We start from the raw sequence: 15,608 nt of genomic DNA on the forward strand, positions 1-15,608 counted from the left end.
TTGCTCTTTTGGCCACCCAGAGTTAAGCAGACAATATTTTCTGAAATTACAATTGAGTCAATTTTGGCTGACAAATCCACAGTAGCTGACCATTTGGTATGCTGTTTATGTCTCAGGCCGCATGTACCTGATTGTACAAGTGTTACTGGTAAGCCCTGTGAGCAGATGTGGTAGTGTGAAGTGTGATGGGCATTGTGCTGGTTTCTTAAGTACCATGGACAGAGGTCCCTCCATCTGCATCCAGACCATCTGCGTTTTAATCTGTGGGCATTCCACTTGAAGTGACTTCATCTGTAACGGGTTTTGTACATGGGCAGTTCAGCAGAGCTTTGACCCTTTTGTAGGCATCGTACTTATGCTTCTTTGACTTGATACTTTTGAAACAACATTTTTTCCTTTGAGACTCCTGGTGTTTCATAGCATGTGCAATTGTACCCCATTTTTTTGACAGTAGTCTCTTACGTGCCTGTTTACCAGAGACTCATGTCTAGACTTTCTTATTGTCCTCTTAGGTTTTCCTTATCTGATTTCAGAAGATTTCAATGAGGGCAGTAAAAATGCAAAATCTGACTTTCCCTGTTTAACATTTCATGGATTAAATTTCAATGCTGTATTCTTAAGTTTATTCCTGTAGTTGTATTGAAATCCTGTCTGAATCAATGAAGTACATCTGGGAAGAGATGGCATTGTTTTATCAGCAGAATCAAATCAAATGGTTCCTTACTTTTTTACATATGGGGAAATTCTAATCAGGACACCTCACTCTAAAGAATATGAAAACACACCAGTCAAAGAAGCAGTTTCATGAGATAGTTGGTGAATCACTTCTGCTAAATGAAATTTAGCAATTGCAATTGCTGAGGTGAGTAGCTGGATAGAGGACGCCTTCAACACCTTAGTGGGGGAAGCTCAGCATCCAGGAGTTTCAACTCAGAGCAGCAGCAGCCACCGAGGGAGCCTCACGTCCTCGACAGGACTTGCCCAGGAGCCCCAGGAGCCGGCAGCTCAGCTGACGCGAGCAGGGGGCGGTGCCAGGAGGAGCCACACCAGCTCTGGCTGGGTATAAACCTGTCCCAGGGAGCGTGGCAACCAGGGCGGGTCGAGGCAGTTAGCGTGGGCAGGTGAGCGGGGTGGTGAGCACTTGCCTCATGACCAGGGCCTGGTCTGGAGGTTCTGTTCTGGCTGCCCCCATGGTGACCAGCATAGGCACCCAGACAGAGCCGATGAGAGGGGAGGCTGCAGTGCAGAGCTTGGAGTGTAGAGGGTGCCTGCACTGGGCTTGTGAGGGGAGGGTGCACAATGGGCAGGGCTGCACCCGGTGCTGGTGGAGGTCCTCCTGCAGCAGGGGCTGAGGTGCTGGATGCTGTCAATAGACTGCGAGATGTCAGGGAAGCTGAGAGGAAGCAGGACTGCTTACTGCAGGCCCAAACTGTGCAGGAGCCTCAAGCGTCCCCTGTAGTTCACGGAGGAAAGAAGGAGGCCGTTAACCCAGGAATCTGGGGAACAGCAACAAAAAAAAAAAAACAACAAAAAAAGGAGGCAGAAGACCATTAAAACCAAGGGGCTTCCTCGTAAATCTGTTGTCCCCACCCAGAACTGCTTTGCTGTCCTGCGAGGAGCTGATGAGGAAACATACTCGCACCAGAAACAAACTGGCTGGGGCACTGCTAAAGAAGATCACTACTGGTGCTGCCAGGAAAAAGCATTGGGTCGTAGTAGTATTGGACTCTACTTTGAAAGGAACAGAAGCGCTCATCTGTCTGCCTGACCCAGTCTCAAGGGAGGTGTGTTGCCTACCAGGGGCATGGATCAGGGAAGTTGCAGAGAGGCTACCTGCTCTAGTAAGTCCCACTGTCTATTACCCACTTCTAGTGATCCATGTGAGTACTAATGATATAGATAGCAGTAGCCTGGAGAACATGAAGAAGGACTACAGAGCCCTAGGAGAGGTGGTTGGGGCTCTGGAGCACAGACAGTCTTCTCATCAATTCTTCAGGATACAGGGGAGGACCCCAAAAAGGCTAGGAGGATTGGCCAGGTTAATAAATGGTTAGAAGGGTGGTACCATAGTCAGGGGTTTGGGTATCTTGGACACGGGACCCAAGTAAGTAGGCCAGGTCTAGTGGGGTCTGGTGGAGCTGGTCTGACAAGAGGAAGAGCGGTTTTGGTAGGAGGCTTGCCAGACTGGTCAAGGATGCATTAAACTAGATGTGTTGGGGGAGGGGGAGCATCATTCCATCCCAACACACCCAGTTAGTTGCCAGCACCTATAATAAATGCTTGGAGCAATGTAGAGATATCCCAGCTGCTCCAGCCAATGAGCTGGCTTCATTTGGAGCTCGGCTCAGATGCCTCTATACAAATGCCTGTAGCATGGGGAACAAACAAGAGGAATTAGAGATGTGTGCACGTCTGCGGGGCTATGATATAATAGGCATTACAGAAACATGGTGGGATGGCTCCTATAACTGGAGTGTTGGAATGGAAGGTTACAGGCTCTTTAGAAAAGACAGGCCTGTCAGGCGAAGGGGGGGAGAGTTGCTATTTATGTTAGGGATAGGCTGGAGAGTATGGACCTCTGTCTGGGGACAAGTGAGCAGTCAAGAGAGAGTTTGAGGGTCAGGGTTAAAGGGAGAACAGTGATGGGAAACATTATTGTGGGGATCTGTTACAGATTGCCTGATCAAGAGGACTCTGTGGATGGAGCACTCTACAGATAGATAGGAACAGCCTCACGCTTGCAGGCCCTTGTCCCCATGGGGGACTTTCAACCACCCTGATATCTGTTGGGGCGATGATACGGCCCAGCACAAGCAATCCAGGAGCTTCCTTGATTTTGTGGAAGCTCACTGCCCTGGGCTTCAAGAGAGCAGACTTTGGCCTCTTCAGGAGCCTGCTTAGTAAGGTTCAATGGGATATAGCCCTGGAGGGCAGGGTGGTCCAAGACTTGTCAGTTGATATTCAGGGATCACCTGTTACAAGCTCAGGAGTGTTGCATCCCAACTAGAAGGAAGTGCAGCAGGAGGGCCAGGAGACCTCCTTGGATGGGTAAGGAGCTGCTGAGGAAAATTCAAAGGAAAAAAGAGGCTTATAAAAGGTGGATTCAAGGACAGGCGGCCTGGGAAGAAAAGAGGGATGCTGTCCATGAATCTAGGGACCAGGTTAGGAAAGCTAAGGCCCAGTTAGAATTAAACTTGGCTAGGGATGTGAAAGGTAACAGGAAGGGATTCTGTAGGTATGTAGTGAAAAAGATAGACTAGGGACAATGTAGGCCCCCCCCCCGGAAGCTATCAGGAGAACTGGCTACCCTGGATTTGGAGAAGGCTGAGGTTCTTACTGACTTCTTTGCCTCTATCTTCACTGGCAAATGCTCTGACCACACCACCCAAGTCTTGGAAGGCATATGCAGGGACTGTTTGAATGAAGACCTTGTGCCCACTGTAGGAGAGGATCTGGTTGGAGACCATCTTAAGAACCTGAATGTACACAAGTCCATGGGACCTGATGAAATCTGTCAGTGGGTTCTGAAGGAGCTGGCAAATGAAGTTGCTAAGCCACTCTCCATCACATTTAAAAAATCATGGCAGTCAGGTGAAGATCCTGATGACTGGAAAAAGGGAAATATAACCCCCATATTCAAGAAAGGGAAAATGGATGACCCAGGGAATTACAGACCAGTCAGTCTCACCTCTGTGCCTGGCAGAGTCTTGGAGCAGATTCTCCTGGAAGGTATTCTGAGGCATATGAAAAACAACAAGGTGCTTGGTGACAGCCAGCATGGCTTCACTAAGGGGAAATCCTGCCTGACCAATTTGGTGGCCTTCTGTGATGGGGCTACAGAACTGATGGACAGGGGTAGAGCAGTTGACGTCATCTACCTGGACTTGTGCAAAGCGTTCGACACTGTCCCACATGACATCCTTGTCTCTAAATTGGAGCGACATCAATTTGATAGGTGGACCACTCAGTGGATAAAGAACTGGCTGGATGGCTACGCACAAAGAATTGTGGTCAATGGCTCAATGTCCGGCTGGAGACCAGTAACGAGTGGTGTCCCTCAGGGATCAGTGTTGGGACCGGTCTTGTTTAACATCTTTCTCGCTGACATGGACAGCGGGATGGAGCGCGCCCTCAGCAAGTTTGCTGATGACACCAAGCTGTGTGGTTTGGTTGATACGCTGGAGGGAAGGAATGTCATCCAGAGGGACCTTGACACACTTGTGAGGTGGGCTGATGCCAACCTCATGAAGTTTAACCATGCCAAGTGCAAGGTCCTACACCTGGGTCGGAGCAATCCCAGGCACAGCTACAGGTTGGGCAGAGAAGAGATTCAGAGCAGCCCTGCAGAGAAGGACTTGGGGGTGTTGGTTGATGGGAAAATGAGCATGAGCCGTCTTCAGTGTGCGCTTGCAGCCCAGAAAGCCAACCGTATCGTGGGCTGCGTCAAAAGGAGCATGACCAGCAGGTCGAAGGAGGTGATCCTGCCCCTCTCCTCTGCTCTTGTGAGACCTCACCTGGAGTATTGTGTGCGGTTTTGATGTCCTCAACATAAAAAGGACATGGAACTGTTGGAACAAGTCCAGAGAAGGGCCACGAGGATGATCAGGGGACTGGAGCACCTCCTGTATGAAGACAGGCTGAGGAAGTTGGGACTGTTCAGCCTGGAGAAAAGAAGGCTGCGTGGAGCAGCCTTCCAGTATCTGAAGGGGGCCTATAGGGTTGCTGAAGATGGACTTTTCGTTAGGGACTGTAGTGATAGGTCAAGGGGTAATGGGTTAAAACTTAAACAGGGGAAGTATAGATTCGATATAAGGAAGAAATTCTTAACTGCAAGGGTGCTGAGGCACTGGAATGGTTTTCCCGGAGAAGCTGTGAATGCTCCGTCCCTGGTGGTATTCAGGGTCGGGTTGGACAGAGCCTTGGGTGATATGGTTTAGTGTGAGGTGTCCCCGCCCATGGCAGGCGGGTTGGAACTAGATGATCTTAAGGTCCTTTCCAACCCTAACTATTCTATGATTCTGTGAAATTTAGGTTATATCATAGTTCAATTGACATCATCTGCTTACTTTGGGAACATGCCTGTTTCTGTGATCTACAAGGTGGCATTATGGTATAACCTGCTGACATTGGCCAGCATATGTTCTGTTTCTGTACAAACATGACATTGGGTAGGCAGTGTAAGAATCTCTCTATTTAAGCATCATAGATGCTAATACTTGGTCCACCATGCAAGGAGGATACGTCTTGCTGCTTGGTCATATTGGGAACCTACCGATGCGTGTTTGTAGAGTACCTATTTACTTCCTGTAACTGTGATTCTTGGAGGTGTTGTAATTTTGCTATGATGGAACCTGTATTATTTTAAGTGACCATAGGAATTTAGGTTTTAAATCATAAGGTAATTGGAAGAGGTCAAGATTGTTTCTTATGTAGGGGACCACTAGGAATATAGGACTTAAATATGACACTATTTTGAGGCATTCCAGTTCTTTGAATGTATTTTTGTGTCCCTAAGAGGATTCTTAAAGGGGATGTCCAATGACAGGTTTGTATTACAGTTCCTGTTGGATAGCTGTGACAAACTCGTGCTGATGCTCAGGTTGGTAATGATGTCAAGATGGGGTGGGGTATGTATGTTTTGAACAGATTTCAGATCAGACTTCAGACAGGTTTTTCAATACCTTTTTTTGCAGTGTATTAATGATCTGTCTGCAGATCTCCATCCATCCAGTTGAATGTCTAATGTAACAACTACTTGCAAGTTTTCAGTGATACCTGTGTAGAAGCATTATATTTTTAGTTCCAAGCATTACAGTAGCCTACATTTTAATGCTTCCATGCTATTTACTAAGCATGGGTTTGGTTTTTTTTTAAGTGATATTCTGTGGTTGAAACAATTTTGCACCTCAGTCTATTGCTCTTTAACAACTTGTCAAGCCTATTTAAAACTTGGCCAAATGTATTTTAAAGGATGTGATCCTCAGAGTGGGTTAACATTGTCTTAGCCTACAATAGGGGAGGAATCAACAATAACTCTAGTTTAGATGTCTGCCTTTTACCAGGAGTTGACAGTGAAAGAGCCTCAAGATGATGGTTTCTTTTGCTTAACCTAAGAAAGTAGAATTGTCACCTTAGAGAATATTTTCTAAAGAATATTAATTTTTGCAAGACTTCTTACCACTTCATCCAACAGTTCAGAAATGAGTGAAATAAAGACAAACTGTTAGTGATTCTGGACACACACACACACACACACACACACACAGAGTCACAGCTTAATTGCGTGCACTGAATTGGCACGCTTGATGCATTTGATTATTTTTATGGGTACAAATGGTTCTGAGATGAACTTGGCAAATGTGTTGAAAACTAATTTGTGAAAAATCAAATCAAATTTAGTACATTCATGAATTTTTTTTTGCCAAATATAGTTTGTCATTTTTCTTAGTGTTTCCCTGGTATATCTAGCTGATTGAGCACTTTTGTAGTATGTTTTCAGGGTCTCTGTGATCTACTTGAGTTCTGTTTTTTTTCCCAGGCTTGGATACATATTCTGTGACAAATACTCATTTTGGTAATCTATAACAGTAAACTTTACTCTTTCTAGCTTGACTTCTTCAGTTGTCTTTAATCAGGTGCAACTTTTTCTAACACGTGGGCATTGGCTATTTTTTATTGGTTTAATTTGGAGCAGAACAGGCTGAAGAAGGAGGTTCCATAAAACTTTTTGTAAGAATCTCCTTGATCTTTCTATTTTTCAACCTTCCCAGTCTTCCCAGAAGTTATTTCTTTCAGTGCATTTAAACAAGAAGCTTATATATGATAGGAATTTTTAGTATTTGCTGATTTCACTGTCTATGATAGCTTATTCTGCAACTAGTCTTCTGTCTGCCTAAATCCATAGTTGAATCTTCCTGAGAGATGAGCTGTGCGCTTCAGGAACTGCTATTTGAAAGAATGGAAACCTTCTCTTACCTAATGGACTGAAGTTAGATTTCTTGACTGTTTAAGGAGGTGGCTGATTATGACCACAGAGCCACCTCCTTAGGTGGTCGTTGCTTCGTTAGAGCAAAGAAGTGTGCTTTTCACAGTGGGTCCTTTGAGCATGTTCCTGTGTTTCTTTTTAAGCTGTAATGTGCTGTCCCTCCTTTGACTCACTTGGAACTTGCGAAGTTTCTTTTGGATGTGCTTCATTTTTCTGCTGGAACTGGTGCATCACTGCTATTAACTGATTCTCTTCCTTCCTAAGTGAAGTGATGGCTGAAGCCCAAGGTCTGCTACTTCATGTGTTGACAGTTCCAACACTTGGAATTATGCAGAGGTCTACTGATTCTGAATCCTAGTAGCTGTCTGGTACGACATGGCAATTATGGAAAGAGAATTCTGGAAGTTTAGCCAGCCTTCTTTCTCCTTGCCAGTTGTTGTGAAAGCATATTTGGATAGCTGTAAAAAAAGATGCATAAACAGGGAAAAGCCTTTCCCGTATTTGATCACTCAACTTGGAGAAAGTTTATGTATTGATAAATACTTCATTTCTGGAAATAACATTTATTTCCTCTAGAACTTAATTTTATAATCTTCTTGGAAGAATGCATTATTTATTGAGAACACCTGCTTTGAAAATCTTAAGGGTTTTGTATTACTGTATGGTAAGAGCATATAGAAAAGCAAAGTTATATTTGTAAAGAAGAGTATAGTAACGCCTTTTAATTTCAGAGATGGCAAAGTCACTAAAGTAAAAAGAAGCAGCTTTGTGACAGAAGTAGGAGTAAAATAAATGCTGTTCAGTTTCACAGCCTGTTTTGGAGGCAGCCACTGGAAATAAGTGTTGCCATTTTGATCTAATGGTGCAGATGATTGAGGTACCAGGATCTCAGGATCACGTTCTGTCATGCTGAAACTGTGATGGCAGCCGTAGTTCTCAGCTTTCTGTTGGTACATGTGTGCAGAAGAGGAATTTTTTTTCCAGGAGAAGAATCCAGGCTGCTTTTTCTTCCTATATATGCACAGAAAAACTTACACTTCTGAATTCTGAGAGACCTGTCTAGCATACAAAGAGTTGTCGTCAATGGCTCAATGTCCGGCTGGAGACCAGTAACAAGTGGTGTCCCTCAGGGATCGGTGTTGGGACCTTTCTTGTTTAACAACTTTGTCGCTGACAAGGACAGTGGGATGGAGTGCGCCCTCAGCAAGTTTGCCGATGACACCAAGCTGTGTGGTTTGGTTGATAGGCTGGAGGGAAGGAATGCCATCCAGAGGGACCTTGACACACTTGTGAGGTGGGCTGATGCCAACCTCATGAAGTTTAACCATGCCAAGTGCAAGGTCCTACACCTGGGTCGGAGCAATCCCAGGCACAGCTACAGGTTGGGCAGAGAAGAGATTCAGAGCAGCCCTGCAGAGAAGGACTTGTGGGTGTTGGTTGATGAGAAAATGAGCATGAGCCGTCTTCAGTGTGCGCTTGCAGCCCAGAAAGCCAACCGTATCGTGGGCTGCATCAAAAGGAGCATGACCAGCAGGTCGAAGGAGGTGATCCTGCCCCTCTCCTCTGCTCTTGTGAGACCTCATCTGGAGTATTGTGTGCGGTTCTGATGTCCTCAACATAAAAAGGACATGGAACTGTTGGAACAAGTCCAGAGAAGGGCCACGAGGATGATCAGGGGACTGGAGCACCTCCCATATGAAGACAGGCTGAGGAAGTTGGGACTGTTCAGCCTGGAGAAAAGAAGGCTGCGTGGAGACCTCGTAGCAGCCTTCCAGTATCTGAAGGGGGCCTATAGGGATGCTGGGGCAGGGACTCTTTGTTAGAGACTGTAGTGACAGGACAAGGGGTAATGGGTTAAAACTTAAACAGGGGAAGTTTAGATTGGATATAAGGAGGAAATTCTTTCCTGTTAGGGTGCTGAGGCACTGGAATGGGTTGCCGAGGGAGGTTGTGAATGCTCCATCCCTGGTGGTGTTCAAGACCAGGTTGGATGAGGCCTTGGGTGATACGATTTCGCGTAAGGTGTCCCTGCCCACGGCAGGGGGGTTGGAACTAGATGATCTTAAGGTCCTTTCCAACCCTATCTATTCTATGATTCTATGATCCAGGTACATTCTCAGATACATTTGTAATGACCTTGAATATGAAACTTTGTTAATGTTTTTTTTTTCCTTTCTGTACCTTCACAAAAGCTATCTTCATAGTGCAGTAGAAATCATGTATTGTTTCAAAGATGTTAGCCTGTTGTAAATGTAGGAAAGAATTTGGCTTGGGTTTACAAGCATGGTATATTAGCATTTTGAGTTATATGCCACTTTGAAGGCACCAGAGTATATCACAAAGTATGAAAAATAAGTCAATATTCAGCTTAAGTAGGATTTAGTATAATACAAAAGCCTTCTTTGGATAAATAATTTTTTGTTAAATTATTTTTACTTCGTGTGATTTGCATCTTCTGTGGTAGAACATACGATAGTTGCAATAACAGCCTTGCCAAATGTGTGCAGAATTCTGTAGAACCTCTGGACTCTACAAGATAAAGTGAAAAAACAGCGCTATTAAATTGGCTGGGGAGGAGATTTTTCTTTGAGAACATTATTTCTGCTTTGGCTTTCAAAATAACATGCATCACTGGAGTTGGGAGTATATGTCCATAGGTAAAGCTGTAGCATGCAGAGGAGAGGAAAAATAAGAAAGCAGTGGAGAGAAGAAAGCAGGAGAGGAGATAGATGAGAGTGTGTAACAGCAGCAAAGGACAAGTGAGTGATTTTTTTCCATTTTAATTTCTGTTCCTTTGTTTTGACTTTTATACTCTTGTTCACTAGTTGTCACAAAATTTATAGTATTAGAAGCAAATATAAAAAAAAGGCAAACCAAGCAAACAAACCCTAGGCTTTTAGTATATTGTAAGATTACTCTAAGGCTGCAGAAACTGTCCTGAGTTACTAATACTGAACTTGCATTGACTCTTTCTTTTGTTCTTTCCCCCCTTACTCCCCTTTTTTTAACCTTTTCTGGTAAAACACACAAACTTGTAATTTTTCATTTCACTCAGGTAATTAATAACACAGCTGGATTGTAAAACTTTCCTGGAAGCCATTTAATTGTGACTGATTCCTAATGACCTATGTAGGAGTTAAAAATATAGGAGGAAAGTTAATCTGATATTTTTTCATAGCGGGCTTATGCTGTAGGGTTGGAGTGAAATACGTGTGTGTGTATATCTATATACATATATGTGTATACAGTGGCTAGTGCTTCTGAAGAACAGGGTCGACAGCAAAGTCAACTGAAGTGGAGTTGAAAACCAGTGATTACTATAGGTAGAGCTACCACCTGTATTTAAGGTTATGTGACCCTTTCCATTTTAAGGCTTAACTCTTAATTACTTTGTAACTTTTGCCCAAGTTCAGTTCAGACAGATTTTTCCATGCCAGATGTCTGCTTTGGGTTGAATTTTTTGAAAGTTTCAGCCAAAGCAGTTCTGTTTCAAGAATAAGGCTAGTGACAAGTATGCTATTTTGCTTGTGTGAGAATATTCTGGTGTCCTTCTTTGATGCTCCAGTGCCCCCAAGCTCTGAAGCAAGGATTTGAAATTTGGCAATAGTTCAGTCTTTGTGTTGAGGATGTGCCTTTTGCCTCCCTGTAAAAATCCACCCAAGTTTCCAGACCGGTTTACAAGGCTTTGAAAGATTGCCATTTGCATGGGCTTCATAGGAATTTCTTAAAACTTCACAATAAGCTTCCTTTAGATTCTGTTCACACTGGGAATGCTTCAGGCAGAGTAGAGCTGCATATTTCATCCCACTTCTGCTAGGAATTGTAATGGTTGGATGTGGGTGCTGACATTGAACCAAGAGTGGGCAACATTTTGTCTTGTACCACCACCGCCTATTCCCATGTCTTATTCTTTCCCGCTGGTGAAGAACCTGGGCCCTCTGGAAAAGAAACTTTCTCACTCATCTGAAAGAGCATGACATGTGGAGGAGAATAATTTAGGAGTGTATGTATCTGGTTTGTACCATTCCTTTGGTTACAGAAAATGTGTAGGTTTACTGGCAAAATATTACTTCCTTTTCTAGTGGATGTTCAGATAATAGTAATTAGGTTTTGTTGCATTTAAACTTCAGTAGTTGAGTGGGTTTTAATCATTTTGCTAAACTACATAGGCATCAATTGAAAAAAAAAAAAACCTCAAAAAAATATCACCGTACATTAATGTTACTTAGGGCAAAAATCAAGAGGTCCTTTTCAAACATTTAAGTTTAACTTGGACCCCTTGTGCTTAATACGTTGCAGTATAGCCTCAACTTCACAAGCGTCACATGCTTTGTTCAAGAGGCAACTATTTGCTTGGAATGGGGAAAGGGGTCTATTCTGAGGATGAGTCCAGGATTTGTACAGTAAAGAATTCATATTCAGCTGTTACAGAAGTTAGTCAACAAACTCCAAGTGAAGCAGAGATTTCAGGAATAAAAAAGGGGCTTTATGGTTAGGAGAGTTGAATGCTTCTTGATGAATTGTGTGCAGTTTGTGCTTAGTCACTATGTGTTTTTACGTGACGCACTGAAATAACTATTCCATACTGGGTGTTCTAGTGGCTGGTTTGAGAACTTTTCAATTTGCAGAAATGCAGACACTTAAAACTGCAAGTGAATTCTGGGAGCTAACCCTCAGTAAAATATTGCGTGTTATTAAGGATAGTAAAAATCAGGTTCAAAGTGTATCAAATTTGACATCTGGAACTAGGGAATGTTTTAATTTAATTAACCTAATGCCTCAGTCACGTGTTTTAAAGATGTAGAAATTACTTGTCCCATCTCTATAGAAAGGCACATGTAGAAATGGGCTGCTGTAAATAAAGCATATGACCACCTCCCACTGATCAGGGATGAAGCAAAGCACTGATAAATACATAGTCAAAAATTTATGTAAAAAGGTACAAGTATATTATTACTAGTAAAACCCCCATTATTATTATTACTAGTAAACTAGCCTTTGTAACTTTTAAATTCCCTAATAATTCCCTTAAAATAGAAAGTATTATTTTCTCTGTGAAGTTAATAAGCATCCAACTTCCTTTTGTACAAATAGTCCAGTTTTGCTGATTCTTTGGTAGCTCTCTTGGTTCTGGAGTTGGAGTCGTTATTTCACTCCAAAATTTTTCCAGTGAGGCATACAAACCTGGACTATAATTGATATGGCTGAAACCAGTGATGTCAACTCTTAAGAAAGCAATGCTTTATTTTAGTGTATTAACTAATCCATTTGGTACTGATCCAAGCATAAAAACCCAGTATCAGAGCACTGAAACTTGGAGTTTGTAAACTGTGAGAATAACATTGAAATACAAGTTTAATTAGCAATAACCCTATAATTCTTTCTGAAATTATAGCCACCTTACCTTAGTAGTAGTTGAATAAAACATTACTGGGATCCTCATCCTTTCTGTTCACTGTGGTGATGGCAAACTGTTGTAGTTTAAGGGGGAGTGAGTGAGCAGCTGCTTGGTTCTGGGTTACCAACTGGGCTTAAACCACGACACAAACAAACATACTTGTTCAAAATGATGACTACCACCTCACTGGGATAAATTTCCACTTTGTAAAGCTGCTTCACCAGTACATCATTTCTGCCACTTTGTAAACCCAACTGTTACCTGAAGTTTCCTATGCAAAAAAAAGATTTTATAGGTTTTTTGAAAGAGACAGAGTTACAACAAATAAGTGATTGTGTGTTTGTGGAAGTGTCTAGCTCCTGGAAGGAAAAGATTTGCTGCTAACATGTAGTGAATTTAATGCTTTGGAAATGGAGAGCTGGTAGCAGTGGAGAGTTTTAGGTTTTTAGTTTCTCTTAAGGTGAAGGTGTGAGAGGAGGGTTGTTTTTTTTTCCTCTTGAAAGTAGTCATCAAACTTTTTTTACTTGTTTCTTGGGCCATCCCCTCAGGGTGCTTGCTGCCTCTGAAGCAGCAGATCTCAGATGGGTCTTTTGAAAGCTCCAGCAAACGCAAAGCATTTGACAGAATGTTTGTCATGCAGTATTTTCTGGAGAAAGATGGGAATTTTGAGCTGCTCAGAAGCACAGATCTTAGAGGAGCTAGGCTGCGAAGAACAGCAGACTTATTTGCTTAGCTGTGTGAAATCCACTTGCCCTGTGGACAACTGTGTTGGCGTTTTTGTTTTTGGTTTGTTTTTTTTTTTGTTGGTTCCCCTGTGCCCCAAGACTTCCGCCTACTTGTGTGCTCTTCCATATGTGTTTTAAACTGTGCTTTGAAGTTGGGCAACTAGCTTTAAACAAAAGTTGTTACCACACTTCTGCATAGCATCTAGCTTGATTTCAGCATGCTGATGTGTCAGTGATGTGGTTTAGAGTTAACAAAATGCAATTCTTTGCTTGCTTTGACATTGGTTTCTGTGGGATTAAAATTAAAACAAAAAAATAATCATATTACACTCTTTGTGTAAAAGCCAAGTCAAAACAGACCATAGAATGTGATTAAATGGCTGTTTAGCAATTATTAGTTGGTCGGGCATCTGCCTTGACAGATAGATGAGACAAAGCCCATGAGGTATCCTGTATTTTCTCCTCTGTCACCTTCCTTTTTCTCTTCCCCATGTCCCCTAATAATCTTAGGAATTTCTGAAAACCCAGACTTTGTGTGGATTCAGTTTCCAATGTAAGTCATTCTAGAATATTGTAGTTCAGAGTGCCTAGATAAAATAATTTAAGATGCATGTTTTCTGTCACCTTTGATCAGGGTTCTTCAGAGTACCAAAGTACCAAATGGAACCAGATCCAAATAGTACTGCTTTGACTTCCTTGAATGTATATGCAAGTCCATATTTTTTTATATTGATTTTTATTTTGAGGTTAAGGCACAAAATGAAGAGTCGATTCAGAAAGTAAAAGCAAACACAACTATAGTCAGCTGAATTATTTGTATCCAATTATATACCATCAGTAAATTAGCTATGAGTAATTTGTAGTATTTCAAATTCATTTGAAAAAGTAACTAAAATCTGATTTGTAAGACTGTTAAATGGGTTTAATACATGTTTAAGTACATTAAATGTTTCTGAATGTTTTGCTTCTCTGTCTTGTTTTTTGGCAGCAACTTGAATTAGTGGAACCAAGCGGCTGGATTCATGTTCCTTTAACAGATACTCATAAGAAGCCTATTCGCACGTTTATGATTCAGATTGCTGTTCTAGCTAATCACCAAAATGGAAGAGACACTCACATGAGACAAATCAAAGTGTACACGCCAGTGGAAGAGAGCTCTATTGGTAAATTTCCTCGATGTACAACAATTGATTTCATGATGTATCGCTCCATAAGATAAGATTTCTTTATGAGAAATAATAAAGGCATTTTTTGGTGGGCATCATCATTGCTTAAGTATTCAGGTACTTAGAGAGCAGGTTTTACTTCTGTGTAATTATATCTTTATGTTTATACTTTGTACAATTTTGAAATAAAGATAATCAGTGCTACAGTATATTGTAGTCTGTAATATTGCATTACTTTTGGTTGGAGTCTTTGAGTGCTCTTGTATTATCTGGTTTAAAGACATTACCAGTAGTGTTTTCCCATCATTGCTTATGATAATGTGTTGTACAGGTTTTTTTTTCTGGTTAATGACTGACTGTATATATTTAGCCTTCTTTGTAACTGCGAAGTAGATCATACAATTATAGACTGTCTCAAATTGGAAGGGACCCCTAAGGATCATCATGTCCAAGTCACTGCTTCTTGCAGGACTATCTAAAACTAAACCATATGAATAAGAGCATTGTGCAGATGCTCCTTGAAGTCTGATGGGCTTGGTACCATGACCACTTCCCTGGGGAGCCTGTTCCAGTGACCAATAATGCAATAAAGGTGACAATGACAGGAAGAAAACCAAACCATTCCAAAGTACTCAATACATTATATACATTAATATAGATATGCTGAGTATAGGTCATCCAAATGTGGTAGCTGTTCAAAACAGAGGGAAAATTAGGAATATTCCAACATCTTACAATAACATGGGAATGAATGTAAAGGTCTAATGCACCTTCTAAAGTACTGAGAACTCAAATGTGTAATACAAGGTAATCTTAGACTCATAGCATGGAGTTTCTGTAATGCATTTTAAAGTAAAAAAACAAACCCAAACCAAAAGACAACCAAAAAAACCTCACAACCAAACCAACCAACCAACCAAAAAACCCAAACAAACATTGCAAGGAAAAAGTATGCTTCATCTGCTATGAGCAGTAATATTTAACATCTCTTCTAATGTCTCTATCTTAAAAAAAAAATGTTTTAGAAAGAGGCTGTTGATTTACAAGGGTTACTTTTAAAAGGTTCACTACTGATCCAACCCCATTCTTTCTCTAGCACCATAAAAGTTGATGATAAATCAGGCTAAAGTCAAGGAAGAAAAAATAATACTTTTGTTAACTGTGAGCAAAGAGAGGCTGATAATAGTGGAGGCTCATCAAACAATGATACAGCATCCTCCAGCGCACAAAGGAGCTGAAACAGAGGAAAGTGGGAAAGTTGTCAAAGATTTAGTTGACTCAAAGAAACTTTGAAGTATTCTATTACTCCTGATAGCGTAGTTGAACAAGCTGAA

At 41.8% G+C, this 15,608-nt stretch overlaps 1 protein-coding gene across 5 annotated transcripts in view; it reads left to right on the forward strand.

Moving 5' to 3' along the window:
* The window catches only part of ANAPC10 (anaphase promoting complex subunit 10), a 58,182-nt gene that overhangs the window by 23,567 nt on the left and 19,007 nt on the right, over positions 1-15,608 (forward strand). For 3 of the 5 annotated variants that reach the window (XM_061441603.1, XM_061441623.1, XM_061441596.1), the window contains exon 4: positions 14,097-14,271. In XM_061441603.1, the coding sequence (XP_061297587.1) occupies positions 14,097-14,271 (175 nt within the window). Of the gene's footprint in view, positions 1-6,005; positions 6,094-14,096; positions 14,272-15,608 lie in introns of those variants that run through there. The other 2 variants (XR_009741306.1, XR_009741305.1) reach the window with 2 other exon arrangements.

The sequence above is a fragment of the Pezoporus flaviventris genome, unplaced genomic scaffold, assembly GCF_033815535.1.
Source record: "Pezoporus flaviventris isolate CSIRO_AGI_PZ_B2104156 unplaced genomic scaffold, CSIRO_AGI_Pfla_v1 ptg000002l, whole genome shotgun sequence".
In the NCBI taxonomy this organism is placed as follows: domain Eukaryota; kingdom Metazoa; phylum Chordata; class Aves; order Psittaciformes; family Psittacidae; genus Pezoporus; species Pezoporus flaviventris.